We start from the raw sequence: 24,082 nt of genomic DNA on the forward strand, positions 1-24,082 counted from the left end.
CAGAGGCTATATACCCTTTTTTCCCTTTGTTTATGGAGCCTGAAATACTAACTAAACCAAACTTTTTTGGACAGGTAGTTTCCCTCTCCATTCCATGAGTGGCAGCCAAACAGATTTTAAAAGGCCAGAACAGTCACAAGTCAATGACAATTAGCTATCACTCCAAGTAATATTTCTGTCATCAGTGTACACTAATACCAACTTCCAGTATTAATCATTAGAATAATAGTCCAATCACTTGTACAAACCTGCAATGTATGGGTTCAAAGTAATTACTAACTGATCTCCTAGTCAAATCATGAAGCAAACATATCAGATGCCTGGGATCTGAATCTTCGTAACAGCCCACATGATAGGAAGGAGAAAAAACAAACAAAACACCAGAGCACTAACAAAAATATACAGATTAACAATTTCAGAAGAATGAGGCTTCATCTTTAAGAGCTCTATCCTAGTTTATGGGGACAGTATATGGTGTTCAGAACCACACAGTTTATGGGGACAGTATATGGTGTTCAGAACCACACAGTTCTTTGTATAAACACACTGAAGAGTCGCCAACATCTTCTGAAAGATTCTGAAGACTCTTCTTCTAATAGAAACGATTTCATCTGTTGGTGGCAAGAGCAACTTCATGTGAAGAATGTCAAATTTAGGGCAGTCAAGTCATTAAACAAAACTAGATTTTTACATGTCTCCCTGGTAATAAAATGCAGGAAAATAAACAGTGACCCACCTGCTGCTGTACATAAGCTACTTTAACTGTAATTGTTTCCAAAAAACTTTTTTTCAAAGTTATCCCATAGAGGAGTCAAATGTCTCAATCTGGAAGTTGCCCAAAACACATTTAGAGCCATCAGTCCCAGACACCATCATTAACAAGCAGCCAAAATTACAAAATGCTGCATTCTATCAATAAAAAAAAAACAACAAAAAAACCCAGAGCAGAGGAACCTGTTAATCTACTACCTGCCACACTTGCATAGAGGTTACTGATTTGGGGAATCAGCAGCAAGCTTTACCAAACACATCCAAATTTTAAGACTTTCCTTCAACAGTGTTGGACAAGAGCTTCCAGCCTCATCAGGCAGGAAGCAGTAAAGAAGAGTCCTCAAAAAACAAACAAACAAAAAAAAAAAACCCAAAAACCTTGAAGACAAATAAGAGTTAGACAGAGTCCTCACATCCGGCCGGCGGTGTGCGTGTCTCTTTTCCCCAGACCAGTGTTTGTTCAGTGCTCCCTGCAGACTGGATGTGACCTGGAACAGGTGGAGGGATCTCACCTCTGACCTATGTGGTTCCTGTTCGCCTCCACATTTAAGGCCAAGTTATGTAGGAAGAGAAGGATCTGCCACCACACTTGATTTCTGTTCTGCTGATGCTGTAAAGGAGAATAATTGAAACAAGGTTATTTATATTTTATAATTGCAACCTACTACTTATCTTTTCCAATAAAAACTCAGTTACTTTTCAAGAGCAGACACTTTAATCCCATCAGCACAACAAGGGGGGAAAAAAGAGGTAGGGGGTGGGGAGAATGATAAGTTCTCCAGAAATAATTATAGCTCTAACATTATAAAAAAAAGAGCAGACCCTTATGCATTGTGCACAAGGGGATTAAACCTTTTTTTGCTTGCAGGATTTTGCAGAGTTTAGCCAAGTGCTGGTTTTAATCAGATTGGCTTCTGAGCCTCTCAAAAGCTCCAGCTGCATGAACAAACAACTTTCTTAAAAAAAAAAAAAAAAGTTACCCCCCTTCTTCACCCCAAAAGTGAAAAAAAAAAGTAACTGGTGATCCATCTGTAAGCGATTTGACACCGTGAAGGTCAAAGGGTTAATCTTCAATTTAAACCACACTGCTGAGGCAGCAAAACTCTGATTTCATCCAGTACAAGAAAACACTCGTGCACACACACACTCCCCCACTCCCTCCCCCCATCACATTTTCCTTCCCAGCATCTCCAAGATAATACTGCCCTTTTTATAGCTACTTTTGACAGTAAGCCATAAATAATCAGCCTTGGAGCCCTTTCCTACCGACTGGAGCCAATTAAACCTTAAGCAAGAACATACTTACAAAAAAGAAAAGAAAAGAGAACAAGAAAAAAGAAAAAGCAAAGCAAAAGGTTATTTCAGGTTCCATTGTCTAGAAATGATATTTGGACGTTAAGTTTCAGGGGGAACATCAGCCCACATAATGCTGCTTCTGGGAAGGAATGCTGTCCCCTCTTTTGTTATGTGCAATCATCTTGGTGAAAGTGTTCTCCATTATGCCCCCACCTTCTTGTTCTTTAAATGGCATCTCATTCAAACAGGTGGGTTTCTCTTTACATTGCACAGTGTGGGATAGTATTTCACATCCCTTACCAATCCTCAATTAAAAGACCAGTTCTTGTTTTCTCATCCAGAATTCCCTATTTGTTAAGCCAGGTTAGTGGCTGTTAAAAAAAAAAAAATCCCCAGCAGACAGGGAATAGAAGGCTGCTTTACAGTGACTTCACCTTAGCACATGGGCGCATGACAGAGTACTGAAGCATGTTATATGAACAAGGTGTTTCAATTTAGATTAGTTCAACAGGGCAGATCCACATGATTGCAAAGTTTTTGCCACATAATTATGAACTGGATAAAGAAAAAAAGTCTTAACCTGTAGTTTGCATATTAAAATTGTTTCAAGAGAAACAAAACACTCCAATAAACTCTTTAAATTGTGCTCATAATTTCCAGAGACTGACCTGCAGAAAAGGTACAACATGAACCTCAAATGCAGTCAAATTAGGCCTTGGAAACGTTATAAGCTTAGCTTTATGCTGCAGAGCCCTCGGTAAAGTCTCCCCGGGAGCAGGGCCACCAGCCTCTGCTGGCCCGGCTCCCAGAGAGGAGGTTTCACTGCAGCAGCAAAGCCTCCTCCCCAGGAGCAGAGAGGGCAGCTCTTGCCCACCTGCCTCCTGAGGAGGAGGCTTCGCTACCCTGCCGCAGCAAGCCACCTCCCTGAGAGTCGGCTGAGTGTAATCAAGACCACTAACCGATAAACATCAGCTTATCGCTTAAATGGTTCTACTCTAACATCCTTAGTCCACAAGACTTAAATGTGTCCACAGATTTAGGAGGGTTTACACTGTTCTAATTACAATGTTCCAACATCTTTCTGTTCAGAGCATGACCCAGAGCAGCCATTCTGAAGCCTGTCACCTGTTCCAAACAACCTGAGGTTTACTACCCTCAAGCAAACTGTCCCAGGGCATGGTCACATTCACAGGTGAGAACAACCATTCCCCCCACACAACTCCTGACATTGATATCCTCTAGAGTTGGTTAGTGGTACAGTGAACCCTTAAAAATGCTCTTAAAGAAGGGAGATGCTTTTGGTTTCCCTTTATTGTTGTAACTAGCCATACACTCCTTTTTATCAGAGACTTTGGAGATCACTCACGCTCTTTCTTTCCCTACTCCGAGCCACATTTCAGAACCTGCTCTGACATGCATGTGCAACCAAGACTCTTGACAGTGTATACTGCAGTGTATAGATTTCCCCCATCCTCACTGCTTAGCAAACTATGGGAGAGAACTAGTGCAAACACAATGGATGCTCCAAAGGAAATGCAGGCAACTTCACATGTTCAACAAGATTTATTACTTCATTGTATTTGTGACCAAACAGGCTAGTCTTTAAGAAATCTTAAGATGGCCTTAAATAATCTTAAAAATAAATTTGAAAATTTGAAACATAGTAGCTTAACTGGTGGAACTTCTTTCCCATCTGCTCACGTGACATTTGTCAAAGTGCTTATTTTGAGACATGTAGGGAGAAAAGAGATGCATTAAAGTGCACGCAATTTATCCTGCTATATATTTATTTGAAGGCAAATGGTTAGTAGGTAAGGAGGTTGCTTTGAGTGTCTCATGCAATATATTAGGTTTCTAAATGTTGATCTTTCCTGAAGTTCAATAGGCAGACTTCGGAAGGAAATCTGTGTTTTTGCTTTATGATGGATAAAGAATCCTCCCACACCAAAAGTGGCTTTTCCTACGTACTTTTTAATATATCGGAAATTCAGGTCTTTTCTACCTTGGAAAACCTCACTGGATAGCTGGTGACCATGATTAAGCAAGGAAGTTATTTTATCCACACACTGTTCTTGATTTGCTTTCATTGACACACATTTGAGTTAAACACGACCACCTAGCTTTTCATCAACAGCTCTCACAGTGTTACAAAGAAGGCTGGTATCCTTATTCCCAATTCACATATGGGTACATGAAAGGCACAGAGAGGTGAAGTGATTTGACCAAGGCTACCCAGCACACCATCAACTGAGCTAAGAACAGAATCCAGGTCTCTAAAGTCCCACTGCTCTATATCTCACTGCCTCTTTCCTATTTAGTCAGATTCAGGAGCAGTGCTTTCTCAGTCACTAACAGGACATATCAGATAAAAATCAATTTAACGGAGAGACAAGAGTCATGGAGGGAAGATGACAGACAGTCTCAGCATAAGCACAGAAAAGCCAGTTCAGAAAAAGAACTTACCTAAACCTGAACAGGACCTTCTTGAAAGTTTCAGTAAGTTCAAGTAATTTTTCCCAGACATGCCTCAGCCAGGACTGGGAGCAAAATACTCAAATATCGCAAGAGAGGATTTTTTCCAAGGTATTGCTTGCCTGCCAGAAAGGACCAGAAATATCAGGAGAGCCAGTTCATGAGATTTCCAGTCGGATTTCTCAGACACAAGAGACTCGCTCAAGTATCAAAGTCACAGCCTTGAGATTCACCCATCACTACCTCGTGGTGCAGATTTATAGTCTTTCCAGGGATGATTCTAGCCCACAGTATCCCTGCCAAAAGTAATTCATTTTGTAATGTTACTGTGGGAGAAAATATTAGGGAAGTATAAATTGCTAATGACTCTAGAAAGGAAGGAGCCTGTGACTAAAGCAGACTAGACTTGTAAACTACAGTAAGTTAGTAAGTGACAAAGTTTGAGGCACACGAAACAGCTTCCTGCAGTAGCTGCAGCCTGTTAAGGAGGATATCCTTACGAGACTCTCTGTCCAAGCTGTTAACATGGATGTTTCAGTAAGTCACAAGAAAGCTAATTTTACAAGAAAAATGCCCTATACAGCAACAGTCAGCTAACAACCCTAAATCCCATTCCCAGAACTGTGCTTGTATCAGCCAGGATGCCACTACATAAACAAGTTAATAAAGAACATAAGAGTCATGATGGGAAGGAGGAACTGTGCCAAAAATGGAATAGGGGCAAGAACTGGCAACAGATGTTTTCGATAATCAATATTCCTACTGGGTGTTGGACATTGTGTACAATAAGTGATATGTCTCATACATATAAAACTGTCACCAACCAATCAGCATTCCAGTTATTGTGTCAAACCACTTTTATTCATATGTACACAAGGGCAGAGTATCTGTGGCTCAAGATGATTTTGGGGGACGTAATACACAAAGGCAAAATGTGTCTATTTGGATTTAGCTCCCAGAATCACAGGTAGTAGCTGTGAAGTAGTAGTGGCTGAGATTAAGGGTCTTATTTTCTTCCTGCTGGAGGAGCAGCTGCAGATTCCCTCCTTACAAAACAAATAGTCATACACATACATTTCTATATAGAGGGTGTATATATTCACTGTACCATTGGTGGGACCTTTGTATAACAGAATGTAGCTTTGTTCACAGCATGGGTGTCAGTCTCTCTCTGCTTTGTTACATAGTTCTTACCCCATGATGTTCTTCAAAGACCAAATTCTGTTCCCATTACTGTCAGTGGCCAAACTCTTGCTGAAATCAGCAGAACCAAGATTTGGCCATAAGAGGCAACACTGCACAGGAACACGAGTGGATGTGTGTCTAGGGATATTAGTCTCACTTTAACAATACAAATCTTAGTAATAAGTTGCTACTTCTTGCAAAGAAACAAAAAACACTAGCAAATGATGAGCAGTTATTGACTCACTGCTGAAAGCTAGTTAGTGCCAGGTGACTAGAGGCACATTTGTGCTATTATAAAACAGATCTGAGTTTAGTAACACTGGGAAATCATGTTGTCCAGGCAACAGACATCATGGTTGATGTCTCAGCTGGAAAAAGTGAGGGCAAGGGACAAATTAAGTCACGTTGCAATCTCCTGGACGTCTAATGACTAGGGAATAATACACCTAAAAAAGATAAAAATAATGTGAGAGAGATAATGGATTGATTTAAGAGCTCCAGTCTTTAGCGGTCACATTCAGAATAGGATTAGGTTGTGATAATTGCAAATTTACTGTAATTTTTACTGCCTGCAAGTTTACTCTAATTATGCACTCAACTGTAACGACTACAGCCAGTCCCCAACTTACGAACGGGTTACGTTCCAAACACCTGGTCGTAACTTGATTTGTTTGTAAGTCGGAAATACATGCTTTTACACACAGCCGCGCTGTTTATAAGTGCGGATGGTGTGTTCGTAAGTCGGGGACCAGCTGTAATGGGGTTAATGGGAAGATGGTCATAAGTCGATGCATTCGTAAGTTGGGGACCGGCTGTATGTGACAGTTAATGAATTGTCACAATAACCTATATTAATAAATGTTGATGGGAAAAGGCATGAAAAAGAGACAAGATGACAACCTGAACAAAAAGGGCAAGTAATGTAACTCAGGGTTTGTGTTAAATCACCCTTGGGAAACAAGAAAATGTGCACCGAGAAATTAATCAAAATTGGCAGATCATATATTAGGCTTAATTGGTGGACCAGATCATGAAGGGATGAGGTATTTCACTGATCATCCCTTTTGGTTCCATGAAGAAAGGCACTTTGTGGGAGAAATAAAGAACAGATGAAGGTTACAGGAGTGAGCTCCATCATCATGGTTGCCAGTCCCACCAAACCCAAGCCTTTGTTACCCATGTTCTGAAAAATGTCTTGACCAGACCGAGCCAGAGAGGAACCCAGAGGACACTGCCACCTCTACCAGCACCAACTGAATCCCAACCACTGCCTGTGATACACTACGACAGGACTTTAACAATAGGTTGGAACTGTTGGGAGTTACTGCTGTCTCAATTCAGTACTCTGCCTCCTCCACCCCTCAGCCCAGACAGTCATTCCCATCTCAGATACCATCTGAAACAGTGGTCCTCAGCCTGTGGACCCCCACTGCTGCGGCTCTGCAGATAATGTCTAATTGGCCTGCGAAAGACTGAAAACTGATGGAACAGAATTCAATTCTATAGATAATCGGTATCCAAAGGGGTCTGCAAATAAAAAAAAAAGTTTGAGAACCACTGCTCTAAGACTGTTAGACAGGGTTTTCCCTTCTAAAACTCTTTCCGGTTAAAGGGAGGAGAAAGTGGGGACTCTTGTACATTTTAAAGCGGAAGCACTACATGGAGCTTGGGGCTAGCGGGTCCCCACTGGCTGCAGGCTCCATGCAGCAGCACTTCCATCTTTGAAATGTAGCAACAGCTGTGCAGGCTCTTGCTACATTTCAAAGTGCCCTTACTGACTAATTGAATAGTTGATTAATCTAATTATAACATCCCTACCCTGAACCTTCAACACTGCTTAATATAGGACAGTGACTGGGACATTTGCCCCACTTACTCCATCTAAATTAAACACAACATTTCTGAAAGGAAGGCAAGATAGATCTGTCAATTTATCTGTGTTAATGCCTGCGATTAATGCAGGACAGGATTAACATGTTAATGCTGCACTGCCCCTTTGAAGTGCCGCCCCGGCGCTTCAAAGGAGAAGGGCATTAGGAGCCTGGGATCAACTGGAGTCCCCAGCTGACCCCAGGCTCCGTGCAGCCCTGCCCCTTTGATGCGCTGGAGTGGCACTTCAAAGGGGAAGTGAAATGCAGAGCTGGAGATCAGTTGATCTCCGGCTCCGCGTTGCGCTGCCCCTTTGAAATGCTGCTCCGGCACTTCAAAGAGGCAACGCTGCATGGAACCTGGGGTCAGGTGGGGACTCCAGTTGACCCCGGGCTCCTGCGGTGCTGCCCCTTTGAAACACCACCGCAGCGATTATTCACAATTAATTTTTTTAATCACTTGACAGCCCTACTCAGAAGCACTGACTCCTATGATGCCCAAATAAGAAACCACTTTGTCAACATCTAGAGAAAGCCACCAAACATTTGAGGGATCAGAATGCTGCAGATGAAGGAGACACAGAGATGAGTTGAAGAGACCCTCAGCTGCAGGACAGTGGCAGAAAGAGCAATAATGCCCACCACAAAGGGGATTCCAGGAGTGGCAGGAAACTATTATTAAAAAGATACATTCTCCAGCCTGTGGGAAGGTTTGGCAGGTGAATCATTTCTCAAAGTTTTTCTAACTCAAAACAAACACCACCGTGTGCCTTCCTCTTTCAACTGAGCCTACAGGAAGTGGAAGCAGACAAACACTCATGGCAACAACTGACTTTCAACCTGGAAAGGGCAACTGCTGGCCAGCACTTTCCCAGGCCACAGTGTTTCCTATCTTTTGCAACCCGCTGAGGTTATTTAGTTGTTTTCCATTCAGGGCAGAGGGAGAATAAAGGCCCTTCAAGAGTCATGGGATTTTTCCATCTGCTGCTGCTTTACACAGATAGTCCTTGAGACCCTATCATCTATATGGCTTGGGACAGGATTCCTTTACAAGATGCTCTTTATCAGTTGGAGGGTTCAAAATCCTCCCTAAGCCTCTTCCCTGACAAGGAGTGTCAGCTAAGGACTAACACTTAGGGATGTGAACAACTAGTTGACTATTCGATAAGCCCGCGTTTCTCAAACTGTGGGTCCTGATCCCCCGGGGGGTCACGAGCAACTTAGAAGGGGGTTGAGGTATCACAAAGTTTGAGAACCCCTGCAATAAGCAAATGCTTATTGGACAGTCAACACGCTTGTCGACTAGTCACTTCCCTCCCCCCTTGCTGCCTTTATCAGAAAGAAGCAACGGGGGGGGGGGGGGGAGGCGATGAGGAGGGGGTGCTTCAGAGTGGTAGCACTGTGCGGACCCCTCTGCTGACTCCAGGCTCCATGCAGCACTGCAGCTTTGAAATGCCATGGGGAGCACAGGGCCAGCGGGGAACTGCTTGTGTCCCCTGCTGGCCCTGTACTCCCCACAGTGCTCTGTGGCTGTTGCTACACTTTAAGGCTACGTCTAGACTGACATGATTTTCTGCAAATGCTTTTAACGGAAAAGTTTTCTGTTAAAAGCATTTGTGGAAAAGAGCATCTAGATTGGCACGGACGCTTTTCCGCAAAAGCACTTTTTGCGGAAAAGCGTCTGTGCCAATCTAGACACGCTTTTCCGCAAAAGAGCCCTGATCGCCATTTTTGCTATCTACACTGGGCTGAGCGGTCTACACTGGCCCTTTTGCGCAAAAGCTTTGCGCAAAAGGACTTTTGCCCGAACGGGAGCAGCATAGGATTTCTGCAAGAAGCACTGATTTCAGACAGTAGGAAGTCAGTTCTTGCGGAAATTCAAGCAGCCAGTGTAGACAGCTGGCAAGTTTTTCAGCAAAAGCAGCTGCATTTGCAGAAAAACTTTCCAGTCTAGACACAGCCAAAAGGTGAAGGCATCCTTATCGCTAATCAAATAGTCAATGCAAATTGCATTGACTATTTGATTAGCCAATTAATCAAAATTTTACATTCCTACCAACACTCCCACCTCAAACTGAACCCTAGGAGATGTGGGAAATTTATCTGGCAAAGTATTCCAGTCTAGCATGTGCGGTGCTGCCTGCTCAATCTGCCTTTGCTCTCCGTATCCTCAGAGCATTCCCTCTCCCTTGGAGAATTTCAGTCAAAGTGCAGGCAGATTTTCCAGTTTACTTAGAACTAAATTTATTAACGGATTGGAATAAAACCTTTCATTGATGTGGGGATGAAACAAAACAAGCCACCCATTTGGAAACCTGGTGCTGTGTATCATAAGTTTGGCTTAACTCAGGCCTTAACGATTAGCTATTAGAGTCTAGAGAGCCCTCTTTCCTAGATTTACTTTGCTCATAATCTGTATTACTGTGTATGCATCAGGGTCCTCCTGATGTTTGTTTTATACAGGCCCCTTCCTCACAAAGGGTGAAGTTACAAAGACGTTTCAGTATCTGATGAAGGCACTAGGAAGAGGCAGCAGATCTACTCTCCCTATTTCTAGATACGGAGATTAATTAGAAGAGGAGTAAAAGTAACCTTTTGTATCTACTGAAAGAAAGAAAACACCAGAGAAGACTGAAATGAAGTGGACTTTGAACAGAGCAACAGCCCCCCATCCACTGGAAACACACAAAGACAAGCAATCAGGTGCAGCACTGACTGGAGCCTGTGGGTAGTTCAGCTTCTTGTCAGCAGTTCTGATGACTCAGAGGCTAAATATAGACAGTGATATAAACAGAGCTGGCCGCAGAGCAAACACGGCTGAACTGACCCATCTCTCACGCACACTCTCTGAACCTTTCCCTTCTCGCTCTTGGAAGTTGCGAGCCCTCCTATGAGGGGAAGCTGTCTGCTCCAGAGACTTTTCATTGTGTTGCCAGAGGTGCAGCTCCCTTTCATCATGGGGTTGTGTTACATCACACAACCTGATGGGGGTGAATAAAAGCTGCCCTGCTGCTTTAAAGGGACCGTACATAGAGTTAAAAAAAAAAGTTTGTAAATAATTCAAGGTCCCTTTGCCAATGACAGGAATAGTTACTAAAAGATAATAGGATATTTTCTTCCATACTGCTAAAGTAACTTACAGTTTAAGTTTCTCACTTTCTTGTCTCTCCACCAGTTTTATTCACATACAACACACAAATATACACCCCTTTCCCTCTATTATTAATATCAGCCCAAGCATCCCTCCAGCTACAGTGAGATTGCAGCGTGATGTAGCAGTCAGAGCAAGGGATCAGAATCAGGGCTTTTGGGTGCTAGTCACTAATCTGCTCTTCTGTCACTCTGCAGTTATAACTTCTGTTTCTTACCTTCCCCATTTGTAAAATGGAATATTATTACTTTGAGAGTAAGAAATAACTGCATTTCACATGCCACAGGGCAGTAATGGCAGAAAAGTGCTGAGTAACTGGTATTTGTTGTCCCCAGTAGCAGGGCCAGCCCGAGCCATTCCTGCGCCCCGGGAGTGTGGTGCTGCCCCCAGGAGTCTGACACATGCATGGCCCTGTCCCCGGATCTCAGGCGCCCGGTGCATTCGCGGCCCCACCCCTGCCCAGTCCGGCAGCCCCACGCAGTGCCCCCTAAATGGGGCGCCCTGGGCAGTAGCCCGGTCAGCCAGTAGCTTGGGCCGGCTCTGCCAGGAGTGGTGTTTTGACTCTTAAAAGGGCTGCACTGCAGGTTATGAAGTGCCCGGAGATCCTGTGGCAGCACAAAAAGCATTGCAAGTAATTTATCACAAAAAAAGTTGTTGGCAATGCAGTGCAATTTATCCCACATCATTTGAGGTATCCTGCACTGGTTATACAATCATAGAAACATAGGGCAGGAACCAGGATCACCAATGGTGGGGGTGGGGGGAAGCAAGATGGTAAGTGCCCTTTAAATCACTGCCAGAACACCCCCCCCCCCCCCCCCCGTGATGCACTCCAGACAGCTCAGAGAGCAATCATAAATGAGGGCTGGCTACTTCCAGCACCGCCCTTTCCACCTAAGGCCACTCCCTTTCTGGGAGCATGGAGCTGCAGCCCTCACCGTGCCCAGGACCCCAAAAGTCTGTTGACTCCTATGGCTAGAATGAACTTTGAGAGGTCAATTCCAGATTTCTGCAGTGAGGCAGGACCAAGTAAATCTCTAGACCATCCCTAACAGGTGTTTGTCCAACCTGTTCTTAAAAAAACACCAGCGATGGGGATTCTCCAACTTCCTTTAGAAGCATGTTCCAGAGCTTAACTACAACAGTTAGTCAGATATTCCTAATACTTAATCTAAATCTCCCTTGCAGCAGATTAAACTCATATCTCCTTGCCCTATCTTCAGCAGATATGGAAAACAATTGATCACATCCTTTTTGTAACAGTCCTTAGCATATCTATGAAGACTTATGAAGTCCCCACTCAGTCTTCTTTTCTCAAGACTGTTTATGCCCAGAGTCATTTTTTTAAGCTTTTCTAATAGGCCAGGCTCTAAACCTTTTCTGATCTTTGTTGATCTCCTCTGGACTCTCTCCACTTTGTACACATCCTTCCTAAAACGTGGCACCCAGAACTGAACACAGTACTCCAGCAGAGCCCTTACCAGTGTTGAGTAGAGCAGAATTATTGCTTGTGTCTTACATATGACATTGCTATTACACCCCAGGATATTTGCCCTTTTTTGAACTGTATCACATTGCCAACTCATTCTGTTTATCCACAGTAACCCCCAAATCCTTTTTGGTAATACTAGCCAGTTATTCCCCAAATGGAGTTGTGCAGTTGATTTTACCTTTCTAGGTGTAGTATTTTGCACTTGTATTCATTGAATTTCATCTTGATGTTTTAAGACCAATTTTCTAATTTGTCAAAATAATTTTTAATTATAATCCTGTCCTCACAATGGTATGCAACCAGTTTTGTCTCATCTATACATTTTATAAGCACACACTACACTCCATTATCCAAGTTATTAATGAAAATATTTACTAGTCTGAGACTCAGAACTAACCTTGCAAAACTCCATTACAAATGACATTTCAGTTTGACAGCAAAGTGCTTTGTGTGTGGTCTATCAACCAGTTATACACCCACCTTACAGTAATTTAATCTAGACTGCATGTCCTTAGTTTACTTATGAGACTATCACGTATGGCTTTGTCAAAAGCCTTACTAAAGATCAAGATTTATCATGTCTACCACCCCTTCCATCCACTGGACGAGTAACCGTCACAAAGAAATTAGGCTGGTTTTGGATTATTTGTTCTGGTCAAATCCCTGTTGGCTATTCCTTAATAACTTTATTATTCTCCAAGTGCTTACAAGTTGATTATTTAAAATAATTTGTTCCAGTATGTTTCTAGGCCTCTTTGGCCCCCTATCTAAAAGATAGGCACTATGTTTGTGTCTCTCCCTTCTCACCCATCCTCCATGAATTCCCAAAGATAATAGCTAGCATTCTGAGATGGTTTCAGATATTTCCTTAAGGATCTCATTGTGAATTTCATAAGGGTCTGCTGACTTTAATATTTTAGCTTATTTAACCTGTTATCCCTATTTTGGTTTGCATTCCTTCCTCCTTGTTAATAGTGTATTGAGTATCGACCACTATGAACTTTTTAAATCAAGATTGAGGCAAAATAGATTAACATCTCAGTTTTCCTGATGTCGCCAATTAACAGCTTTGCTTCCTTGCCAAGAAAAGGACCTACACTTACCCTCATTTTTTTCTTCCTCTTAATGTATTTAAAGAACCTCTTTCTTATTGCCTGTAATACCCCTTCTTAGGTGTAACTCATTGTGTTCCTTAGCCTTTCTGACTTTGTCCCTATATGCTTGAGCTGTTCTTTTGCACTCTTCTTTTGCAATTATTCCATGTTTGCACTTTTTGGAAATATTAAAGGTCTCCTGATGGAACCATATTGGCCTCTTCCTCTTCTTCCTATCTTTCCTTTTCATCAGAATACTTGGCAGCAGTGCATTTAATATTGTCTTTTTGAGAAATTGCCAGCTCTCCAGAACTCCTTTATCCCTTTAGATTTTCCTTCCATGGGACCTTACTTAACAGTTCTCTGAGTTCATTAAAGTCCTCTATTTTCAAGTCTATTGTCCTTATTCTGCAGCTGCCTTTTTTTGAATCATTAAATCTATCATTTCATAATCACTTTACCCAAGTTGCCTTTCTGCTTCAGATTTGCAACCAATTCCTCTCAGTTGGCCAGAATTAACATTAAAACATCTGTCCCCCTAGTTATTTCCTCCACTTTTTAAAATTCATCCTACAGTTTGAGGTGTTCTGCACTATTCTTTTATCTAATCCTTGTCTGTGGGAAAACCACCATATATGTAGGTTGCAATCTCATTGCTAGGACATCCCCTACACCCTTTTTATCCCAACCTAACTTTTGCTGCAGTTGGTTATGTAGAACTCCCAATTTTCCCCACAGCTAGGCCTTTTCTTACCCCTACTCACTGCTTCACTGGTAACTAGAACATAGCAGGAAACAGATTTTCCATCCCAAGAGAATTTGAGAGGTCTACAATTTCTCCCATCCCAAATCAAGACAAAGTGGAAGTCTCAAATGTTTGCAAAATAAAAGACAAAAAACTCACCCACCCCCCAAACATATCAAATTATTTTGAAGGATTTTGAGAAAATTAAAATGTTTTAATTTCAATGTTTTCAATACTATACATTACATTACTTTAAAAAGTCATTTTGAACCAAAACTGGACTTCTTCATTTTGAAAGTGTAACAGAATGTTTTGACAATTTGGTAACTTTTGAAAAAAAAAAAATCCCCAAATGGGAAATTTGTTGAAAATGACCCAGAACTGTTTGGTTTTGACATATCAGGATTTTTTATGAAAAATGTTTAGCTCATTCTCTCCCCACCCCACCCCCCGCCTCCCAAAAAAGGCAAACAAACCCACAGACAAGTGTGATGCAGAAAGAGATAGATAAATTTTGGTCAATGTCCTTGTGCCTACAACCTATACTGTAGTATCTTAAACAAACCATAGATTCCCTAATGGAAGGATGACCCAAAATGATAGATGCTTCAGCTGATGAATTTGTATAAGAAAAAAAACATATGCAGAACATGACAAGTTTCACTTTCAAGTGGAAATTTTTCTGAAGGAAGAATTTATTTTGCTGGTTTTAATTGTACTGGAATTGGCTAATTTCCAGAAACCTGCCCACAAACAATGTGAATCTAGTCCTAAACATTTCAAACACAGGGCCAGTGCAGGCCAATCACCTTTTTCTTGCTCACAATTCCATCAAGACAATTTGCTGAACTGCATGGGGAATTTCCACATAGGGTAGCAATAAATTTCTATTGCTGGATCCCATAGCTTTCTGAACATGGTCAGCACACCTAACGCACACCGTCTGAAGGGGGTTTTCTTGCTGGTTGTAATGTACTTATTTACCCATGACAGCTCAGCTCTGATTCAGCATCTGGTTCTCATTGAGGTTCTGCTTTTTTTAACCCAGTCTTCCAGCTGAGTTGATTGGAGCAGAAAGAGGTTAAGAAACTTGTCTGCGGACATGTAGCAAGTCAGTGGCTCCACTTGGATTAAAGCCCAGAACTGTCCTGAGCTACCAGGTCTTTATTTTTAGAGAGACAATTTTACCTTTTGTGACATGATCTTATAGTTGCGCACAGTAGCCAATGTTAGATTTAAGGGATGAGGAAAGGATGGAATAAAACTGGCCCCCCACAAAATTGCAGCCTATTCAGTAAGGGTGCGTCTACAATGGCACCCTTATCTTGAAAAAAGCTACGCAATTTTTGTTACTCAAATTGCGTAGCTTATTTTGATTTTATTTCAAAGTTTGGTGCTGTCTACACAGCACCAAATTTAGAAATAAAGCACTATTCCAAAATATCCCTTATCCCTCATGCAATGAAGTTTACAGGGACATTGGAATAGTGAGCCTGATATATTTTGATATAATGGGCTTGCTCTTAAGACATAGAAGGCTCCACAGCGTAGATGTAGCCTCAATGTCTTTTCAATGGGAAATGCCTTACGTGTTTTATGGAGCTATCACAGCAGGTAAAATTCAGATTTAAGGCATTTAGGTGCTCACACAAAAGCTGTACAGGATATATGCATGCAACCAACCTACCAACATCCCAAAATTTTCATTTATGTCTAATCTACTGCCAGTAAGCCAGAGTAGAGATCTCCGATGGCTCTCCTGCACACAGAAAGTTGTGTTTTAGCTCCACCTCCTGGCTTCTTGGCACATGGTGGGGGCTTTTGGGGATGAGAGGGGAGATTACTAGAAGGCATGGAGACTCAAACAGGTGGAGGGCACTGTGGGTATATAAGAGTGAGAAGTGAGCTAAATATCCCATGCATAGTTTGAAAAGGGCCCTGCAGAACCCTGGACAGACCATAACAATCCCAAGCAGCAATGCCTGCATGTGGAAATACTTTTTAAAAGTAGCCCACATTTGAAAAACACTTTTCAGAGTAGAGCCATGAAGTGTGCTACATAATGTTACACCATTGTTCTATCTCTGTACTGAGGATGAAGATGCAATCATTTTATTTGAATATATGTCTGCACCAAATGAAGGCATAAAAAACCTGAATATGACAAAGATTAGTTTCACAGCAAGATAGGAGCTTTACAGACAAATGGCAGCTCAGGTTTCCTATTCCCAGAGACTGCTCCTGCCCAAAAGACAAACCACAGCCCATCATAAACCAGTTCACGTGCCTCTGGCCACCAACTGCCCTTTTAAACAGCAGACATGGAAGAGCCATTGTACAACGCTGTTTTGGAGAATTGTACCAACAGTCAAAGGAAGTATTCCATGCAGAGTCAGCAAGGAAGAGAATGCATTGGCACAATAGGATTTTAGTGTCCTATGTGACCCAAAGCACAGCTCCACATTAACATGAGGGCTTTTTACTCCCCCCCACACACACACACACACACTCAAGAAAAAGAATCCCTGAGCAGTTCTAAATATGAATACCTATCCCAGCATCAAGTCCTGCAGAACCACTAGCTATGATTTTTCACACCTGTTTTTTGGTTTTGTTTTTTAAATGGTTCAACAGCTCCCTCTCCTTTACAATGGTCTGTTCTTCCAGTTCAAACAAAGACACAGGAACTCCTCCTTGGCAGGCCACATAAGCTGGTAGTGCAGGCGAATGCTTTTGTTTACTAACTCTCCCACATGCTTGGCTGACACAGGATTCAATTCTATTCTCCTGGCTCCGTCAGTCCCCCACGCCTGTTCTGCACTGCAGTCAGTCGCATGGCTCTCTCAGTGCCATAGCAGCACACACTTCTTGCCTGGGAGAGAGGGAACGGACAAGCCAAGGTTTTCTATTGGGTTTGGAGAGGGGGGCATTCTTGGACACATTTCCCTGACAAAGACATTGGATAGCTACACTCCCCAGATGGAAAGGGTCAAGTTACAACCAGTTCCACTGCTTCCCTTCAGGACTCCTGACAGCAAGATTGTTAACCTTCCCTTTGCTGTAAGAAGCTAACTACAGTCAGTAAGGCTTCCAGGACAGTTGCAAGACAGTACCATTTAGAAGGGGGAGAAAAAACAAACAACTCACAAAAATAACTTGAGTTATGGTATTTCTGATGTCAGAATGACATCCTCCAGTCCAGATAACTAAAGAAATGTGAAAGATGGCTGATCTCTCTCTAACATTCGCTTTAGCAATTCTGCTGTTGGGTCATGAGAAGAAAGCTTTGGGACCCTTCATTTCCGTAAGTTAAGTGCACCCAAACTTTGCCCAACCAAGGGTCATCCCAGCAACTCGCCAGGAGCTAAGTTCCTCACCTAAGGAGTAAAACTGAAGCAGCGCCCACCTTTAATAGACTCTACTGGGGTGAAGAAACACTCGTTCACCCTCTGAAGCCCACTGGATGGCATCAGCAGCTTCAGCTCCCAGCATGTGGCACTCTTTGAGGTGAGTGGAAGTCTGCTCAAATCTAGTTGAGGCATTGCATGTTACATCTGAGCACTCTGCTAACTTCCTCCACATCGAAGATGAGGACAATGCTGGGCTGCACTTTGGATGTGCCAATTCTAAACCCCGGATGAGCAGAGACTACTTAGAGACTGGAAGGCAAAGCAGAATGGTGTCACACAGCTGCTGTGAAGACGACTGCCAAAATATGGTAATCACCAAGTAGTGCTGGCGTGCAGTGCAGACCCTAGCAACACCAGAGTGGCCCAAGTGTGTATTCAGCACAGACAATAAATACACAGAAAATAAGAGGTAAAGGGTCAGCTGAGGCAAATGCTTCTGTCCTGGATGCAATGCCTGTATAACCAAATCCTTTTCTCCCCGTCCCCCAGAAAGAGCTCCTACCCTCTGTATGTGGAGCCTGTGGAACTGGTCTGCTATGCACTGTAACTTCCGTGCAATCTGAACCTCAGCCCGGGCTTCCTGGTGACCTTCCCGAGGCTCCTCTTGGAGGTGCGGATTCAATGCGAAGCCAACTGGGGGTTCATGTAAACGGTACCCAGCATTCCCTGCAAGACATTAGAGATGAGAAGGCGCGTTGCCTTGATCTCCCAGCATTAAGCCTGGTTCCCTTTCTGACTGTTACACATTATGAAGGAAGAGATGTGTGATTGCAAACTTCTGACTCAGGCTAAAGTCCAGTTTCTGCAGCCTAAACAATGACTAATCACACTAAGTATTCAGTAAAACATTCACTTGGAGCTTTAAGTAGATTTACATTGATCAAACAGAGTGCATTATGTTCCTTCCATAACCGAGCGACCTGAAAGAAAGAAACCACATTAAGATAGGGAAAGCTCTCACACATGGATCTAGCTTGTTTATAGTTCAGTCAGCATTGAGATTTTAGTTGGAATGACAGTCTTACACTTAAGCAGGAGGGACCTAGGTCCTAAACATCAAAAATATCTTGGCATTAACTTTTGCTGCACCTTCCAAATCAGGCAACACTCGCAACAGCCCAGCATTAAGGGCCAAAGTTTCACCTTGGGACACCCGGTTCTTCGTTTTTACAGGTGCCACATGCAAGGATCTAAAAGTAGAATGTGACTCAAAGCTGATGGGGGAAGGAAGTTGTTGCTTTTTGTTTTAATTGTATAACCTGAAAATCAGTCAGGAATGATTCATTTCTCCAATTCAGCTTTAATAGAAATTTAGGCCAAGAGGCCTGGCAACCTGTCAATTACCACTTTACTACTGAAAAACTGGTTGTTCACGTTACATAGTTGACAACTTTTTTCTCTGCAGAGCCCAATAAAAGACCCACACCATTTGAACTTCTGTGTTTACAGTGTCTGCAGTGACAACACTAATGCAGTCCCATCCACATAAGATTCACCTGGGCAGCCTGGAGAAAGGGAAGGTTTAACTCTTTGTAGACAAATCGGCAGCATATACATTGAGTGAAGAGAAGCATCCAAATCATTCTCAGAAGCCTGTGGAAGGGACTCAGCCTTAAGTGCTGAAGTGTCTAGTAATAACTTAAACTGCCCTATAAGGACAACGGGGGAAAAGGGAGCTGGCATTTAAAGGGTGGCAGTAGCAGTGAGCAACTCCTGCAGTGAGTAGGCAAGCGTGAGAAGCAGAGAGAGCTGTCTTTCTTGGTGGTACAGCAGAATAGCAGCAGATTAAGTTGCCCTCTCTTGTCCAGTGGGGGAAGTGGGGAAGTACTTGAGGGCCAGTTTTCCCTGCTGCAAAGCTAGTGATGCTGCAGTGCTCTTACCATAGAAGAGTCTCTGGGGCTCTTCAGTGACTCCACATGGCAACATGACATCCTGAGTGGAAGAGGATGGGCTGAGTGTTTGGGTTGCCTTGTCCTGCTGCTCAGCATGCCTGATACCTGGACCACAGCAGTGTGTGAGTGGGAACAGTTGAAACCTCCCCAGGAGGCAGCTGTACGATTGGTTCTGTGTGAAAATGCCAGTAGGAGTCATCTCACCAGGCTGACCTGTGAGTCCAAAGTCATCAGAGTGAAACACGTCATCGTCCAGCCCGTCCAGGCTAGAATAGTCTTCTTCCAGGTAGCTGGGGGGATCCATTGCTCCTGAAACAAATGAACGCCTGTGAAAATGGCTAAGATAAAACCAGAGTGCAGTCCTGAATAACCTTCCCACAACCAATTCCATTAAGGAATACACAGTTCTCCCAGACCCAAGCTCTTTCCTCTCACACATCTAAAACCAGTCTCCATGGCCTGAAGAGATCAGAAACACAATTAAGGCCTTGTGGTCAAGTTATGCAGCCCTTGAATAGACAGTTGAGCATGCCGAAAAGGCTCCACCTATAGTTCAAAGTCTTAAAATACAGCATCCTCCCCTACCCCCCCCCAAAAAAAGACATGGTGAGACAGAGGGACTTTTTAACATGCATAGCCATCCTCAACCCACATTTTGGGAAGTTTCTGATTTCAGAGCCTTTGTGTTGCACCAAATAGTAAGAGCCTTGCCATCAGACCATAAGACTAGGCAACATTGCTTCTGCCAAACACCCCTTTCCTTTCCCCACAACCCAGCCACACAAATACCCAAAACTCAAGCAGTCCCACCACCTTCAGGTACCCCTCATTACTACACAATCCACCCTAAAACCCTTCCTTTATTTCACCCTAGAACAGGGTCTCAAACACCTGGCCCACAGGCCAACCCTGGCCAGAATGATTGCACAATCCCCCCCAGGTGGGCTGGGAGGGCGGTCTGTTACCAGCCCTCAAAACCCAACCCTTCCCACTATTGCCCTGCCTTCTCCCCCCACTTGGCACCCTGTCCCTCCAAGAACACAGTTTTGGGGATCACAGAGGGAGCCTGGCATCATGTGGTGGCAGCGGTTGTACCCTGCTGTGCTCCCACAGCGCTAAGAGCTGAGGAGGATGGGGAGTGCATTGGGACAAGTGTACTCGCTCCACTTTCCCTGAAGCTCCTGCTGCCAGAGGGGGGCATGACCACTGTCCTCACATCACACCAGGCTCCCCAGGTGATCCCAAAACCATGTCCTTGGAGGGACGGGATCCTGACGGGGGCGGGGAGGGGAAGGGCATTAAGAGGTGGGGCTTGTGGCTGGTAACAGAGGGCCCCCCCCACCCAGCCCACCAGGAGACCAAGGACCAGATTGCACAATCACTGCAGCTGGGTATGGCCCATGGGTCAGTAGTTTGAGACACCTGCCCTAGAATTAAGGGAGTCAACAAGTGTTTGGTGATATCAGTATCTCAGGTAGGGCTTTTACACATATCAAAGTATATTCCTGAGCCCCATTATGTCCTAAGAGCAGGCAAAAAGAGCACTCTTTTAGACCTCCCAAGCTCCCACAAACACAGAGTCAGTACAAGCAGCCCGGCCAATGAATCTGACAACCCCTTACTATTCTCTGTGCATCTAACCCAAACTGATGACAGTCTTCTAAAAGATCCATCCCCAGGATTTCTACCCAGTTTTCAACAAGGAAGTGAAATTCAACTCTTCACATCTCCCTTGCTCTGATTTTGACAAAATTTAACAGGATGGTAGACTAGTAAAAGGAATCGTAGGCCTGAAGGAGATAAAAAGACAACTGTTAACATAACCTATCCAGTACTTCGGTCATAGATGTATCTCCCCCCGTGTAAATATGAACTCAGGACACCATTGTCCTAAAGGTGATGCACAGATAGGAAGAAATAAAAATTTCCACTCTCACGAAGAAGTTACAGCTGCAAATAATTTAAAATGTATGGCCAGAACTACAGTTACATTTGGTATAAAAGGCTAAATGTGACAAACCCCAAAGCCAAGAAGTTTACTAGGCAGACCAAACATTTAACAAAAGGAGCTTCAGAACTGTCAGAAATCTGAGTCTGCATCCTATTCTGGTGAGCCAAAGTATGCTACTGCTTTGTTCTGAGGCCCTGAGACCAAGAAGTTTGATGTATCTGGAGCATTACCTATAGTAAGAGTCACTTAATTTCTTCATCATCTCAAAATAATGTTTACTAACTCCTTCAGATGCAAGAACTACAAATATACAGAGTTATCAGCAAGAGGGGCATCAAGCAAAACAGAGTTTGTGAGAGTTGTTTATGAGTGTGGTGCACATATGCATGGAGTATCATACCTTACATCTGCCTAAAGCATTCTCCTGGGACAAGAAAACCTGCTATCAGAGAAAGGCAGCATAATGACAGTGGAATTCTTATACATCACAGTAGCAGGCCTACTCTCAAGAGGAGCAGACAGGAAAAACAGAGGGAGGGTTCAACATATACATGCATGCCTGCTTCCCAAAACAAAATTGGCTGGTCTAAGTTTAGGACTACCATATTCTTTTCCTTCGTTTCCTTCCCTTTGCGGGCTTAAGTACTGCAAAATTATACATGTACAAAAGACTTAAATACAATGTTTGAGGTTAGCAGGATTTAAACATAAACTTTAAATCCCAGAAGAGATACAACAGTGGAAACATTATCTAGATTATTGAACACTACCATAATTTGCAGCATCACAAGTGTACTCAGCATTGTATGTACAGGATGCTATCTTATACAGGTACTTCATGGACCAGGTAACTGTTTCCAAAAAGCAGTATGCTTTGGAATAATCCTAACATCTTTCTTTATGATCATGAACATTTATGCAAATCACCAATTTTTCAAGTCTCTGCCTTTGGCAAGAGCCTGAATAATTGCTTTGTGAGCAATACACTGAATTAGCCAAAGAGGCATGAGTATTTTTTCAACAGGTACTCGCATGAATCTAAACTATAAGGAATTAATCACACCACATCAGGTTGAGGAAACCCAACTGAAGAGGATTTTTTTTTAAGTAAATCTTTTGGGAAATGCTCAAATACCATGATGATGGGCACCATTATGAAAACTTGGGCAAACAGGTAGTCCTAGGAGTAACTGAGGACAGTGCAAATATTTTTCTGATGGTAGGAGGGGCTTGTTTTACCAGACTAGAATGCAGCTGCAGAGACAGTACAATGGAAGGATATAAAACAACATTAAGATGTTGTCATCAGACCGGGGATGAACTATATAGCTATATGGTTTCATGAGAAACTTTTTTCCCCCTTTTTAAGTTTATCCTGTACAGACTAACTCAGCTACCCCCTAAAGCTTTTTCTCTTTAGTTACCAGTAATCTAATGACTGCCACTTGCAGTTGAAGGTAACTTCACAAGTGAGAAGATTCCCCTTCACCAGTTTGGGATTCATGAGCTCAGATAACAGAATGAAACACTTGTCACCAAGGATCAGCTGGGGACAATATAAACACCCCCCCCCCCCCCATACCAACAGGGGAAGCCATTTCCTGGATGGGAGAGAGGGTCACTGCATAGTGAACTAGAACTAAATGGTACCAGCAGAGAGCAGACTTCTCCTCTTTGAAGTGATGAAGGTTGGGGGTCTCCCAGACCAAGACGAAAGAGAACTGAAGGCACTCTCACTAGCCGGTCAACTACAAACCCTACACATAGACGTGCAAGTACCGACTCTTCCCAGTACACACCTGGCTCTATGGCACAAACTACTGCAATCGGGACGGCTCGTTTTCGGCCCCGAGCCCAGCCAAGAAGCACCAGAGAGAGAGAAGCTGCCACAGGCTCACTCTCTCCTCATCGCCCTAGGGCTCCTCATTCACGTCCCCCTTCCAGCCCCTACTGGCCATGGGGCAGATAGCTAGGTCAGTGCCCGATGGGACTGGGAGCTGCCGCCATGACCGTGCGGGGGAGGCAGGGGGAGGGGGAGGGTTTACCCTCCGGGAAGAGGATGACAGGAGCCGGGGAGAACGGGGTGCAAAGGAGACGCCTGACGGGCCCGCCCGGGAGCGCCTCCCGCAGCAGAAATGGGGCGCGCTCCTCTCCATGCTCGCAGCGGGGAGGCGGCAGGCAGGAGCCCCCAGCCCGGCGGGCACTTACCTGAGGCAGGGCAGAGCGCCGCTGGGCGGGTTAGGGTGCAGGGGCGCGGGCGCCGAACCCGGGCGGAGCGAGGAGTCCCCAGGCTGCCGCCTCAGGCGCCGCCGCGCCGCATTGTTTCCAAAATACACTTGCTTCCTGGCATCCCCCAAACAGCTGATAGAAGCCCCGCCCCCCCACGTGACGTACCCGCCAGTCAGCCAATAGGGGAAGAGCCCCCCCAGGGCCACAGCAGCTGGGACAGAGGCTAGTGTGCAGCTTTCGCGGCAAGCACGAGTAAGGGAGAGAGGGTAAATCCTCAGGCCGTCATGAAGCGCTCAATGCACAAGCAGGGCTGGTGTCGGGAGGCTCCAGCTCTGTTGCTACGCTGCTAGCCCGAGGGGTGCAGGACAAGAGAGGCTTTCAGTATGGCCTTTGACACAGCCCCTCCTGATGGGCTCAGAAGCAACGCAGGGAAAGCTGTAGCTGAAACTACTGTAAGGTGGGTGCACAAGTGGTTGAAAGACCATCCTCATGGAACTGGGGTGGTGTATCTAGCGGGTGGGGTCAG

At 44.0% G+C, this 24,082-nt stretch overlaps 1 protein-coding gene and 1 long non-coding RNA gene across 6 annotated transcripts in view; one reads left to right on the plus strand and one right to left on the minus strand.

Annotated features, from left to right (window-relative positions):
* Positions 1 to 8,182, plus strand: part of LOC112546720 (uncharacterized) — a 92,982-nt gene extending 84,800 nt beyond the window's left edge. The window contains exons 5-6 of the long non-coding RNA XR_016349657.1: positions 3,157 to 3,259; positions 8,060 to 8,182. This is a non-coding gene — a long non-coding RNA (uncharacterized LOC112546720). The remainder of the gene's footprint in view (positions 1 to 3,156; positions 3,260 to 8,059) is intronic.
* Positions 89 to 23,695, minus strand: BMF (Bcl2 modifying factor). 5 transcript variants are annotated; one of them, XM_089778467.1, is made up of 4 exons: positions 23,536 to 23,695; positions 19,581 to 19,685; positions 17,987 to 18,150; positions 89 to 1,381 (listed from the first exon to the last, which is right to left on the minus strand). In XM_089778467.1, exons 2-4 carry the CDS (start codon positions 19,678 to 19,680, stop codon positions 1,280 to 1,282), a joined length of 366 nt encoding a protein of 121 aa, XP_089634593.1. In that variant the 5' UTR covers positions 19,681 to 19,685; positions 23,536 to 23,695; the 3' UTR covers positions 89 to 1,279. The 5 variants fall into 5 exon arrangements, with proteins under 5 accessions (XP_089634593.1, XP_089634594.1, XP_075783196.1 ...); XM_089778468.1 differs by having other exon boundaries at positions 19,590 to 19,685; positions 23,536 to 23,694; XM_075927081.2 differs by lacking the exon at positions 23,536 to 23,695 and having other exon boundaries at positions 89 to 611; positions 1,284 to 1,381; positions 19,365 to 19,707.
* Positions 23,696 to 24,082: the final 387 nt, after the last annotated feature.

Source organism: Pelodiscus sinensis, chromosome 5 (genome assembly GCF_052426305.1).
Source record: "Pelodiscus sinensis isolate ZL-2025 chromosome 5, ASM5242630v1, whole genome shotgun sequence".
NCBI lineage: Eukaryota > Metazoa > Chordata > Testudines > Trionychidae > Pelodiscus > Pelodiscus sinensis.

Coding starts and splice junctions, on each gene's coding strand:
- BMF (XM_075927081.2), bottom strand. CDS start 19,680: ATGGATCCCCCCAGCTACCTGGAAGAAGACTATTCTAGCCTGGACGGG. Junction 18,151..19,364: donor GCCCCAGAGACTCTTCTATG/GTAAGAGCACTG, acceptor AATGTCTTGCAG/GGAATGCTGGGTACCGTTTA. Junction 1,382..17,986: donor ACAGGCTCCACATACAGAGG/GTAGGAGCTCTT, acceptor TCTCCTTTACAG/CATCAGCAGAACAGAAATCA.